The 13,389-nt window shown below is 36.6% G+C and overlaps 3 protein-coding genes across 4 annotated transcripts; 2 read left to right on the top strand and 1 right to left on the bottom strand.

Moving 5' to 3' along the window:
- The first annotated feature begins 118 nt into the window (after nt 1-118).
- Nucleotides 119-3,815, top strand: LOC124932813 (thylakoid lumenal 29 kDa protein, chloroplastic). The gene is made up of 11 exons (XM_047473496.1): nt 119-300; nt 412-507; nt 604-688; nt 783-817; nt 912-977; nt 1,072-1,112; nt 1,395-1,525; nt 1,924-2,030; nt 2,989-3,126; nt 3,214-3,348; nt 3,569-3,815. Exons 1-11 carry the CDS (start codon nt 211-213, stop codon nt 3,677-3,679), a joined length of 1,035 nt encoding a protein of 344 aa, XP_047329452.1. The 5' UTR covers nt 119-210; the 3' UTR covers nt 3,680-3,815.
- A 12-nt stretch (nt 3,816-3,827) lies between these two features.
- LOC124932812 (protein PHOSPHATE-INDUCED 1-like) lies at nt 3,828-5,008 on the bottom strand. Its single transcript, XM_047473495.1, has one exon. It carries the CDS (start codon nt 4,967-4,969, stop codon nt 3,863-3,865), a length of 1,107 nt encoding a protein of 368 aa, XP_047329451.1. The 5' UTR covers nt 4,970-5,008; the 3' UTR covers nt 3,828-3,862.
- A 378-nt stretch (nt 5,009-5,386) lies between these two features.
- On the top strand, nt 5,387-13,389 carry LOC124932811 (synaptonemal complex protein 2-like). 2 transcript variants are annotated; one of them, XM_047473494.1, is made up of 21 exons: nt 5,387-5,673; nt 5,738-5,953; nt 6,054-6,103; nt 6,267-6,474; nt 6,546-6,671; nt 6,840-6,938; nt 7,456-8,132; nt 8,229-8,477; nt 8,552-8,680; nt 8,755-8,823; nt 8,920-9,030; nt 9,365-9,472; nt 9,555-9,665; nt 10,145-10,231; nt 11,384-11,473; nt 11,542-11,643; nt 11,947-12,033; nt 12,132-12,191; nt 12,346-12,446; nt 12,627-12,718; nt 13,105-13,389. In XM_047473494.1, exons 2-19 carry the CDS (start codon nt 5,794-5,796, stop codon nt 12,442-12,444), a joined length of 2,622 nt encoding a protein of 873 aa, XP_047329450.1. In that variant the 5' UTR covers nt 5,387-5,673; nt 5,738-5,793; the 3' UTR covers nt 12,445-12,446; nt 12,627-12,718; nt 13,105-13,389. The 2 variants fall into 2 exon arrangements, with proteins under 2 accessions (XP_047329450.1, XP_047329449.1); XM_047473493.1 differs by having other exon boundaries at nt 5,387-5,953; nt 13,119-13,389.

Below are 13,389 nucleotides of genomic sequence, written 5' to 3'. Positions count from 1 at the left end.
GACCATGAAAAATAAAAAATGCAAAGAGGAATCCGTGGGTCCAGTCTCTGGATTACGCAATCCATCCATCCGATATTGCGGTCTCCAGTCTCCACACAACCAACAAACAAACCAAACCAAACCCAAACCAGATGTTCTGATTTCACTTTCTCGAATTCATCATAAGAAGAAGAGCAAGAGCAAGAGCAAGCTTCGTCTTCCTCCGCTGGAATGGCGATGATATCCTTCATTTCCACTGTCACTTTTACTCAACAGCTTTCAGCTCTGCCATCTCTCGCCACCACTTCTTCCCGTCCATTGGTAAACGCCGCCGTTTTGTGTTTCGTTTCCGTTTTTTAAATTCAGCTCTCATCCTCACGCTTCATGTGCCTTCCTTCCTTCCTTCCTTCATTCCATCATTCCTTCCTGCAGAGCAAGATTTGTTGCAAAATCGAAGCCGATGTAGGCTATGACGGTCATTTCAGCCGAAGAGAGGCGCTTAAGTGCTTCGGGCTAACCGTTGGCATGGTAAGAATAACCTGCATTCTTCTTCTTATTATTATGACAGTAAATAATCAGCTATCGGAATAATGTGACGATTCTCTGGCAGTTGTCTCTTAATAGGAAGTAATATCAAGCTCCTGGTCATTTGCAGAGGAAGCTAAAGCAGCTGATCTCATACAACGCAGACAGCGCTCTGAGTTCCAATGTAACAAAAAACCTATAATCCTTTTCTTGCTCTTCTGCTTAAATATTACTCCAAATTTTACCAACACAAATTTACTTTCCTGTGTGATATACAGCAAGTATCAAGGAAAATCTTGCAATCGCAATCAAGGTAAACTACAATTCAACACACACACACACACACACACTCTCTCTCCTATTTTGTAACCAATATTAGCTAAGATCCTTCTTTCTCTCTACTTCAGAAAATTCCAGATGTTGTACCATCCTTACTCACATTAGCTTTAAATGATGCTATCACCTATGATAAGGTGGGTGAGAAGTTATCATTTCTTTTTATCTGCTTGGACACTATCAAACTAACTATAGATTCAGGAGCTGATTCCTTTCTAAATAACTTTCTAGGCTACAAAATCTGGAGGCCCTAATGGATCAATTCGCTTCAGGTGTGTATTATGAGTGTACCTTTTCTACAGCACTTCCTTCAAATTCCTCTGTGCTAGAGAATCTAATCATGGATTCTCATGCTTTCTAGTACAACAGTCTTATCTAAAGTTTATTCATGTGCCCTCAAACAACATTTTACTGCAACCATAGGCACATGGAAGATACTACCAAGTCAATTTTACATTGATGCTAATGAACAACTGTCTTAGTTAATTTTATGCATTCAGGACTAGTTAGTTTTGGTTAAAAAATTTGTTTTGCTTGTGTTTTTTCGCTTCAAGTTCAGAGATTGCTAGACCAGAGAACAAAGGGCTCTTGGCTGCCCTGACGTTTTTGGAGGAAGCAAAAAAAGAGATAGATGGATTTTCCAAGGGTGGTCCTATTTCATTCTCCGATCTTATCCAGTTAGGAGGTTAGGCACGTTAACCATTTTGCATGAATTTTTAAAGTGTTACTATTATTGCAAGACTTATGTTTATGATACAGGGAAGCATGGACATGGTCAGGTAGCTCACTTTGTTTAGCACATGACTTCTCGTTTCTTGATTTATCCTTGTTTTTCTTTGCTGATGACCAATGCCATTAGGGCAGAGTAATGTGTTATGTGCTCATTGATCCATTTAGATGGAAAAAAACTTACCCAATAGTTGCAATGAAATAAGAAAACAAGATTTCTGGTTTCTTCATTCAAGATGCTCTGATGAAACAATCTCAACAACTTGCCAAAATTTGAATTTGAAGTGGTTTTGACCAGAGTAAGTTACTTAAACATTTGAAAGTTTCCATGCTATTATCTTATTTGATTTGCAGCACAAAGTGCTGTAAAGTCCACCTTTCTAGCTTCAGCCATCAGGAAATGTGGTGGAAATGAACAGAAGGGAGCCTTACTATATACAGCATATGGTTCAAGTGGGCAGGTTAAATTCTTGTCTGCCATTTCTACATGGTTTATCCACAAATAGTCTAATCCTAGAAATTGCATGCTGAATTCTGAGCACACTTTTCACTGCAAGTCACTCAATTGATTCACATAACACTGGGGATAACATGAAATTGTAGTTTCTATTTTACAGCTTTCACATTTTAAGTGACTTGCATGACTTAAAGAAGTATAGTTTTATTTGAGTAATCTCTCATCCTAGTACAAATTTGATATGCTTCCATAGTGGATCAACAGAATCAACAAATATTCTTAGCAAAAAAAGAGAACAACAAATATTTGTTCCCAGGTTCTATAGACACAGGTGGTGACAGAGTTGGAGAAATACAGTTGAAATTTACGTACTAAGCTTCTAGAAATTGCCTGAGTCGGGTTGGAAAAAGTATGAAACGGCCATAATAGAAGATAATTAAACCAAAAGACTTTATATATGCATTGAATTAATTGGATAGAATTGGAATAAACGATGAAAATATTATATTCCTCTCTATCTGTATATAGTTATTTGTAAATTCTAATCTAACTAGAAATCAAATCATAATGTAACTAGGAATAAAACATTTCAAAAACTTACGCAGATTTAACTGAATATATTTTTATCAGGATATTGAAGCGTCTATTGTCTTATTTTGAAGTGTAATTCCCAATTTGCAGATGTTATCTTAGTTGACTTGAAATAATCATATCATCATTTCCTCTCATCTATCATAACTTTATCTGGATTATTAGTAATGTAACGTAAATAAGGATCTCACCCGGGTAAGAGTTGAACATTGATTGAAGTGGGGAGCTCCAATACCATGTTAGCTAGCCTCTTCCAAGAAAATTTGGTGTAAAAAATAATGAAGATAGAAGATGAGTTTGAATAACAGATGTGTTGCTTGAGTTATATTAACATGTTTTACATTCCACCCATTTGTTTGATATGTTTACAGTGGGGCCTGTTTGATAAACAATTTGGGAGATCAGATGCTCAGGAGGCAGATCCAGAAGGGAGGGTTCCATTGTGGGAGAAAGCTAGTGTCCAGGAGAAGAAAGATAAGTTTAAAGCCGTTGGATTTGGTCCACGCCAGGTACCTTGCTTGACAAGTAATTAATTATATATTCCGTTCAAATTTCTCATGTTTGCAAGAATCCCTTTTATTTAAAACTTTCCCCAGCTAGCCGTGATGTCTGCTTTCCTGGGGCCGGATCAAATAGCCACAGAAACCTTGCTGGCATCAGATCCGGAGGTTTCTCCATGGGTTGAAAAATACCAAAGAAGCCGAGAAACAGTTTCCCAAACTGACTATGAGGTAAGCGCCAGCCAGCCAGCCAATAGTTTGTTGCCTGGATTTCAGTTGCTGGATAGTTATATGAAAATTCTACATTAATGTTTTTGAAAAATCACAATGACTGAAAAAACAATCTCATGTCAGTCAGTCAGTCAGTCAGTCATACCTAAGATTAATAATCTAGATAACAATTCAGATCGAAAATATGTTAACTCAATACTCTTGTTTTCTTTTTTTACAGGTTGACCTGATAACTACATTAACTAAATTGAGTTCCCTGGGCCAACAGATCAATTACGAGGCATACTCATATCCTGTTAAAAGAATTGAGCTCAGCAAGCTAAAACTGTAAGAAGTCAAATTGACGGTAATATCCTCCTGGTTGGTTGGGCTTAAAGATATATATATAATTGTGAAATCGATGCATGCCTGTGCCCTTTTCAAATTTATCAACGACATTATATTATATATATATTTTGTTTACACGATTGGTTGAATAATTAGAATTCATCATAAAAAATATGTAAAAGCAGTTTTAGATGTGAGTGGAGGAGCAAGTTGACGTAATGGGGTTATATATTGCCGGAACCAAATACCTTCTTCCGTTGGCGCCATTGGCGTTATAACTTGCACCTACAATAGGGTCCACAAGCAAGTCTAGGTATGCGTTCTTAGCATATACCCCAGTGCAGGCCGATGCAGCTTCTAAAGGACCATCATCATCATCATCATCGTCGTAGTCGCCCTCGCCCTCGCCCCCCTTATAATAATAATAACCATTTCCAAAAGGGTTTGTGACAGTCGCAGCTAGTAGGCCCGCAAAGTTGGCTACCATCCCGTCCATGCCCATGTCATTGTTCGGGGATGTAATTAGTGATTGATTTTGTTTTTGTTTTAGTTTTTGTGGGGGCTGGTGGAAAGGCCAAGCACAATAACCTGGACATTGGGACTCAGAATTACCAACCCAGATATAAGCCGCCGACTTCTTGTAGTAGTTTTTCTTTTTCCCTTTGTAATTTGTATTGTTTTCATTCGAGTACCCGTGTGTCCCGCACTTGCTTCGGCAGAAACCGTTGTCGACTGCAACGTCGTCAGCCGTGAGGACTACGTTGACGGCGTTTCTACCGTTGTTGTCGTCCTTGTTCGCCGCCGCCGCCGCCAGCTGAGCAATTTGATTCTTTGACAACGACTTCCCAAACGTGTAGTTATGGTCCAGTATTTGTTTGCCTAGCTCGAGGGAGAGACGGCCGGGGGACGACGGGGCTCCGGCAAAATCGTAGTAATTGTGAATGGCCTTCCACCACCACGTGGAGACTGAGGGATGTTTCTGCAGGTTGTTTTCCGGTGAGGAGGAGAGAGAGGCTATAAAATCGGAAATGATTGCCCTCTGAGAGGGCTTGAAGTTTCCATACCATAAGAGATGGATTGTGATTCGGCCAGTGAGGAGAGTGCCATTGTGGTAATGTAAGTAGTGATTAGAAGAAGAGCTCTGATCGCTGCTGCTGCTGTTGCTGTTGCTGCTGTTGCTGCTAATAATAATTAGCTTTCTGGCCGAAGCAGCAGCAATATTCGAGAGGTGGTGGAAGAGGGAGATTACAACCAAGAGTTGCAGACCGAACTGACTGATAGAAGAAGAAGCCATTATAATTATTAATGTTGCTAGAGACTGAGAAATCTATATAATGGGGAGGGTGGAGAGCTTTAGATTATTTATTGTTCATCATTAATTATTAGTCATTACATTTACATATTTGGGTGGGGGTATAATTCATTGATTTAGAGTGGTGGTATTAGCGAAGGTGCTTAAGAAAGAGACTCGAGAGAGTGAGAGCTTCAAGTCTTAAATGGGAAGCCATTTATTTTATTTTCAAACTATTAAATAAAAAGAAAGAAAATTATTGATACAAAACAATTTACTAGTGTGAGTTCTTTCTTACCCATGAATTTTGAGTGTGGCCTCATCACAATTATATATATATTATTAACAAAAGAAAGAAGATGATGGCAGGCAGCGTGATCAAGGTTTGAGTTGAAATGGGAGGAGCTAGTTAATTAAGAAAAGTGATGGATGCGCCAATATTAATGAAGAGTTGCATCATCAAAATAAATAAAATTGAGTAACCGTCGTCACATTATTCGGCACAAAGACGAATATATATATATATATGTTTAAAAAAGTTAAATGGATGAAATGTGGTCTTTCCTTGGCTGGCGCGCAATCTAGCTATATGCTCAAATCAAATGCACTGACGGATCAATCCATCCCTTGAAAAAAAATTCATCAAATTCTACAGCTATGAACTTGATTCCTTTTCCCCGTTCAGCGAAAAAGGCCAACTATCTTCGGTTCGAACAAGCTTGTTGATGAACTGTTTTCTAGGGCTTTACTCAAATTTGTTTCACCGTGCAGCCAGCCTGAGCTTCGACTGACGACGATCTTTCAGGTTCCAAGTCACTTACAAACAAATGCATAAGCTGATGAGTCTAGCAGGCATCAAGAGCTTGGATCACCTCAAGCCGATGCCTGGATCCTCTTTCGGAGCTTCCAAATCGAATGTGATCTCTTCTCGCTCATTGTCTGATTCCGTTTCGTCTGGAAGCTTTGGCAACTTGAAGCTCGCTGCAGGTTTTTTTCTTTTCTTTTCTTTTTACCTAAAGTCGTTTATAGGTCTTTTCAGATATGGAAAAGTTTTGCTAAACTATATTCTTCATTTGCTTGCCTTCAGAAAAAATGATTAAAGAACAAGCTTCCTCCAAAGCGGACCTTGATTTCGCCGTATATTCTTTCTCTCTCTCTCTCTCTCCCTCCCCTCTTGATATATACGTATATACCTAAATCACGCATTTCAAGTGATTTATTTATGTGTATGTATGCTTTGAATCTTATCCATCGCATTCCTGCTGAATAAGAACCTTATAAAACCACCTATTGACTCCAGAATGCCAAGCTGAAGAAGTTAACGGAGGATATTCATTCATTGGAGGAGAAACTGCAGAATGCGTTTAATGAAAATGTAAAGCTCAAAGTGAAGCATAAAGAAGATGAGAAGGTTTGGAAAGGATTGGAATCTAAATTCATTTCAACCAAAGCATTATGTGATCAGCTAACTGAAACATTCCAGCTACTGGTTGGTCAGGTTCAGGATGGTGAGCAACTGCAAATCAATCATCAATAACCACTGCATTTATATGCTTAATATCACTTTCTTTTCCCACAGCGGAGAACAGCAAGGTGTTTCTGGAAGATAAAATATCACTGAGTTCAGCAGCTTTTGATGCCTTGCAAGATCAGCTGATGTCACTGTCGGTGAAACTGGAGTCCTCCAAAGAAGCTATTCAAATTTGTAAGTTGTCCTCAGTTTTTCACTTGAAACTACTCTGGTGTCACAAGGATTATCGAATACAATTCTCTTAACTAAACCTCAGTGATAAGCGCACTGTAATTTGCTGATAAACAACAAAGTCTCTGCTTAGACTAATATTAACACTACTTTCGTCTACTTTTTTATTAGATGAGCAAAGGCTAACTGTACTCAGAAAGGAGAAAGAAGATATTGAAAAATCTTTCAGAGAGGAACAGCTTCGTGATGCCAAGCTGTTGGAAGAAAAAGGTATTCATTCCTATGAAATAGTTTCAGGAAAAAAAATTGAAATTTTTAATACCTGCTCTAATGCCTAGATCGGCAATCTAGTTGAATTCTGTAAAGTAAGATTTAAGTAGAAGTTCTCAATCACTATAAGAAGAGAGCACTCTTGCAGAGCTGAACTTTGTTTATAGTAAAATGAAACTGACATAATAGTTTGGAATACACTTGTAAGATGGTTATAATAACAAATATTGACAAGAGGAAGTAGCTTTATATTTTCTGATTAATGGTGAATGTTTGATTACTGGGAAAAGACGTTGATATTATGCACTTGGCTGCTAGCTGGTGACTATTAGATAGATTATTTTCCTGCTGTTATAATCTTACCAGGGTATAATACTCAAACAAATACTCTTTAAAGATGATCTAGTGAATTTGTGGTTGCTGATATCCTTTTTTCTGAATTTAATTTGTTTTCAGTCCACTAGGCTCTGCATGTGCAAATTAACTTGTTTTGCAATGCTTTGCTTGTTTTATGCAGTTACTGTGGCCAGAAATTTGGAAGCAAGCTTAGCAATTTATAGATCAGATACCGAAATATTGAATGCAAAGATGGAAGAGTTGGATCTTGGTTTGAGGTTGAAGGAAGACGATATAAAGCATTTGAGGATATCAGAAGAAAATTTACAAAAAGAGAAGGATGATCTTTTGGACAGTGAGAGAAATTTTTCTTGCAAATTAGACAAAGCATTTCAAGAGATAAAGAATCTTAAAGATTTCCTTGAAGTTCTAGCTGCAGGACTGGGTGAACTGGACCAACATAGTTTGAACTTTTCAGTCAAGCTTATGCAACTGATCTCCTTGTATGACTCTTGCTTTAAGTTGTTTCGGAATGAGATGGACCTTACTGCTCAATTTGCTGAGCGCCAATATGATTTACTTCTTGAGAAATCCCAGCATGTGCAAGCAGAGAAAGAAGTACTGCTATTGACAAATGGTGAACTGATCAATAAGGTTGTTGAACTTCAGAAAGTCCAGGAACTTGTGATGGTACAACATGCGGAAGAATGCCGCTTAGCGGAGGAGAAGGTTCTTAAACTAGAATGTGAAGCCAAAACTCTTATCTCTAAGGGGGCTGAAATGGAATTGTTGGTTACTAAATCAGAGGAGAAAATAGCCAACTTATCGGAAAGTTCAAAATCTCATGAGAACAAAATGGTGAGTTATGGTCCTTATGGATCAGAACCTTCTGTAGTTGTAACTTACTGTTTTGTTCTGATCAATCTTCATCTTTTTTCTTTTCTGAACTTGCAGCAATATCTTTTGTCCAGAATCTCAACACTAGAAACTGAAAACCAAAGTAATACAGAAAAAATGCTGACAGACCTACAGAATAAAGTGGAAGAAGTGGATCACTTGCAAGTTGAAATGGAGAAGCATGAACAACAAATAGATTCTATGCAGAAAGAAGTGATCAATCTGCAATATGTCATGGAGGAGAAGGAAAAGCTACTTCTCAAGCATGAAGACAAAGAGAAAGAGCTAGAAGATATAAAAGAAGAGGTTCTCAAAATAACTTGCTATGTCACATACTCAGTTGATTTTCCCTAGTTGTATGACACCATACATTATTGCAGATCAAGGCTTCATTAGTTGACACTGAAAGTAAACTTTCAGAAGCGAAGAAACAATATGACCTGATGCTTGAGAGTAAACAGTTAGAGCTATCAAGGCATTTGAAAGAATTATCTCAAAAAAATGATCAGGTGAGTTAATTCATATAATATTTAAAAGCTAGTAAATTTTCTTCTTTTACCAACACTGTAAAAGTTTGCATCAGGCCATAAATGATATCAGGGGGAAGTTTGAGGCTGCAGAATTGCAGAAAGTTAACGTTGAGAAAGAAAAGGTTTGTTATATAATTCAGCTGCCTATATTTAATCCATGTCATAATTATCATATGATCTTTTAGCTGAGCTTTATATTCCACATGATTGAATTTCAGGCAGAAAAAGCCATTCGGGAAGTAGAAAGAAAGTGCGAACAGAAGCTGGAAGAAATCAAGGAAGAATCGCGCCTATATCTGATGCGTACACAGGAGGAACATGCTGCCATGGTATGTGTTATTCAACCAAAACTGAATGATGATACAATATATATTTTATATGCCACTATCAAGTAGGCTAAAGTAGAAAATGTGTAATGAAAACAAAAATGTAAAAGGGCAGCTATATATTCTTCACATATTTTGTTACCATTTACTATGGAATTACTGTCCCTTACCTAAATGAATGAAACATTATTTTATTTTATTTGGATTCTAGGTCCACAATGAAAAGGATATAAATAAGATGCCATTTTCATTTAACTTTTTTGAGATAGCAACTGCTTGTTTATTTATAAACTGAATATGGTGTTATTTGTGTCTGAAATGTAAATCTTGTATACAGATCACCCATATCCAGCACGAGCATGAGGAAAAGAAATCAAGCATCCAGTCTAGGCATAGTGAAGAGCTCAAGCTTGTTCAGATTCAAGCTGCAAATGAGCTCAGAGAAGTATATTTCCTTCTTTATGCTTATGTCTGAAACTATCAGTGTTAGAGAGATTGTTAACTTCCAAATTTGGACGATTTTCTAGAAAATTACATTACTCAGGAATGAACATGAAGTTCAGATAAAAGCTTTAAATTCTCAGAATGAAGATCAATGCAGGCAACTCCAGGAAGAGCTGGAGATCCAAAGGTCAAAGGTAACCAGTCCTCTTTATCACCTGTTCACATGATTCCCTATATCTTGCTGTCATTATGCAGTGAATAGAAACTATTTTGAAAATTGCTGTTCAACTAGGGATACATTTTTTTTTGAAACGTCATATTTTAAATTAATCTTCGATACAACACGAAGGTCGCATCTATTATAGAAAATTACAAAGTATCGGTACAAGTCATAACATGGGTTGTCATGAGTTAATCAAAAGAAAAGAAGCAAAAAAGAGTGATGTATGCACAATCACTCCATCAATATCATCACATGGAGACAAAGTCATGTCGGAGGAGTTTCCTCTTACCCCTAATCATCAATAACCATCATCACCAACTAGGGATGCTTACTTTGATAATTGATTGGTTTCTAGATTTGCAAATCCTAGTTAGTTCCAGTGCATCAGAATACATGCTGATATAATATACTGTCCACAAATAAATGTTAGTTAAGTTGTCTATATAACAGGAGGATAGACAAAGGGCTTTACTACAGTTGCAATGGAAAGTCATGGGCAATAAGCCCCAAGAGGAGCAAGAAGTGAATTCAAGAAAGGTATGGCACTATAGTTGTCTATGACTGATTGTTCTTTGTCCTTGGAAAAAGGAAGAGACAAACAAATGAAATAGACTGCGTTTGCATAATGAACAAATTAATAGTAGGACAAACTATTGAATATTAACTAATTATGCAGCTCATCTCTTATTTTAAGTTTACTCTTCTATTGTCTTGTTTTATTCTGCTCACTTGGTTAAGATATCTTAGATGACAGACACATGATAATAGTGGACATCTTAACTTGAAATATTGATATGAAAATTAATTTCATTTTTTGTATGTTAGATTTCTTTTATTGTTCCTTAAGTTATGTCAGCTAATAGATAGTCAACATACATAAACTTGTGCTCCAGTGTGCTATAAACTAATCTTTTTTTCTATGTTACTCGTTAGAATCCTCGTTTGCCAAGAATATTGCTTGCATTTGGTCTAAAGCTATGAATTCTACTGAATGTTTTTTCATATATATTTTGCATGCCTGTTTATGAAACAAATAATATTCTGACTTTTGGTGGGTTAACTTCTTGTGCTACTCAGAGACATGTGGATTAAACTTGGTTCAGATACGCCATTATGATAATCTTATATCCATTGTTATGTCAGGCAAATCATACCCCATGTAATATTTGTATTTCATGTTTCACATCATGTGCATTGTGCGGTTTTGGCTCTAAATCTAATCTAAAGACAATTTTACTGTTTTTTTTGTGAAAGACGACGTAGCGTCAATATAATAAAAGCCATAAAAAGGCAAAGGAGTTACATGAGTTCAAAGGAAATCAGAGTAAAACAAACTGAATGAGGTACAAAAAAAAAGAGATAAAAGATGACAATGATTTTACTGTTATTAGTATGTCTTTTTTCTTTTTCTTTTTTATTGTGACCCTGGTTTATTGAGGTGGCTAGCATAACCCCCACTGCCTAGTACTAAATTTTGTAAGACCTTCCTTTTAGTTTCCTAACAATTATTTTAAAGGGATTTGCATGGATAATCATGGCACTTTTTATTTGCAAAAGATAATGCAAGCTGACTGTCCTGAACTACAATAATATTTGAAGTGCATTTTCAATGATAATAAAAACTCTAAGAAAAATTATTGGATCTGAACACAGCTTTATATATAATGTGGTAACACTTAAATATCTCAGAACTACAAAATTTCGTCATCAAAGATCGTAAGCTCTGGTGGTGGTAGAAGAAATCAGCATGATCATTTTCCTGTCGAGAATGAAGCAAAGGTGATTAATGAATATTCCTTTTTCCCTTATGATTGATTTGGTCTTACTTTGATCTGTTGGTCTTGTAGGATTCTCCTTACTCGCACGGAGCACAAACACCTGTGTCAACCTTAATGAAAAAAGTGGAAAAGGGGAACTCTGCTATGGGTATGCCTAAGCATAGTAGGAAGGTAACTTTTTATTCAATGGGAGCATATTTTTGTGTTCCCAGTGGTGTAGTGTTCAATTACTTTAGTATCTCTGCATAAGAGCAGTAATCAAAAGGTGTTAAGCCATATATCTGCTAGGAGCTAGTGCTTGAATAGGTTGAGAACATTTTCACTGGGATTGCATTTTCTTGCAATTTCTATTGCAAACAGAGGAATGCTCTTCACTTTGATACAAAAACAACCTTTTGTAGTTATATGTTAGAACTGACCTACCCAATGATCCTATCAGATATGATAAATATTAAATTTTATTTCATCCGTCAGGTAACACGCCATGAATATGAAGTTGAAACAGCTAATGGAACGACAATAACAAAGAGAAGAAAAACTAGGAGTACTGTTATGTTTGGGGTATGTATGTTCTCTTAAAAGAAACACCGTCTCAAGTAACTATCTCACTGTTGTATCATCTGCATGTATCACTTCCTGACACTTGTCTTTTATAATAGGAGCCGAGAAAACATTCAAGAAGGACTCCAAAGGCAGGCCTACCTAAGGAAGTGCATAAGGTGTCTAATGATGCCAAGTTTTCTTAGTTTGTTTTGTAGAAATGTTTTAGTTGCCTGGTTGACCTATGCTGGACATGAAGCATATTAGGGTTATGCAGTCATTACTAGATAGTAATGCTGAAAATTAAGTGTAGTACTTTTTATCTTTGTGCAGGAGGCAAAGGTTGGGAACCCACATCCTTCGAATATAGGGGATTTGTTTACCGAAGGGTCTCTAAATCCATATGCAGATGACCCCTATGCATTTGACTAGAGGTGCCTTTTGAGTACTTAATGATGCATGATTATCCCTTATCAATATATTGAACTTGTCATAATCGAGTTATAGAAGTGTCTTGAAATGCTTTAACAAATTTTCCTGTTGCCGCTTTGAGTTGTTCTTCTCTCGTGTTTTTAGTATAAATTTTCACTTTATTTACCTAATTAATGTTTCAGAAAAAAGATGAAGAGAGTTATCGCCCAACTTAGCTGCAATCACATACGTACTAATTTCTTCAAAAGACCAGTCAACAGGAAATCTGATTAAGGTAATTTATTCTGTGTTTTTCTACTTATAGAGTAGCATATCGATTTTTAGTTCACATTCTGAAAGTTGAAAATTGAGGCTTTTGGATAACAAACTATAGGTTTTAACCATCTTAACTCATTTTTGGAAGTCAGCGATCTACCACAGCGAAGCTTTCTTTCAATATATCCATCAAGTACTCGGTTTCAATAGTTGCTCACCCCATCCACATAATATGCACATAGTAATATAAAAAAAAAAACCATCCTGTCAAAGTCTGCCGGATTCCTTGTAGAAGCAGTTGTTATCTAAAGATATATATTATGAAGCATTTAATTAGTATCTAGAGTGCAGCTTAATTATGCTCAATGTCTCTGACTAGTCTCACATACATTGCTTATAATTCAGAACATTCTTCCCAGAAATGCTTCTTGGCAGATCCGGAGAATGATCGCTTCCTTCAATTTCAGGCCTTTTGCAGAGGGAGGAAATCGTTACATTCTTTCTCTTAAGAAAAGTGAGTAGACGCTTCTTTCCCATGATACCACATGTTCTCTATTAAGGGCACATTTTATGGATTTCTGTAGGTATTGAGCTTCTTTTATTTTTTTTTTTATTTTTCTGGTGTTGGGATAAAAGAAACCGATGGCAAATTCTGTTCTTCTAATTTGCTTTCAAATCTGGGATATTGTA

Source organism: Impatiens glandulifera, chromosome 3 (genome assembly GCF_907164915.1).
Source record: "Impatiens glandulifera chromosome 3, dImpGla2.1, whole genome shotgun sequence".
Taxonomy (NCBI): domain Eukaryota; kingdom Viridiplantae; phylum Streptophyta; class Magnoliopsida; order Ericales; family Balsaminaceae; genus Impatiens; species Impatiens glandulifera.
The sequence above is the reverse complement of the archived record's forward strand: the minus strand, read 5'-3'. Positions and strand labels throughout refer to the sequence as shown.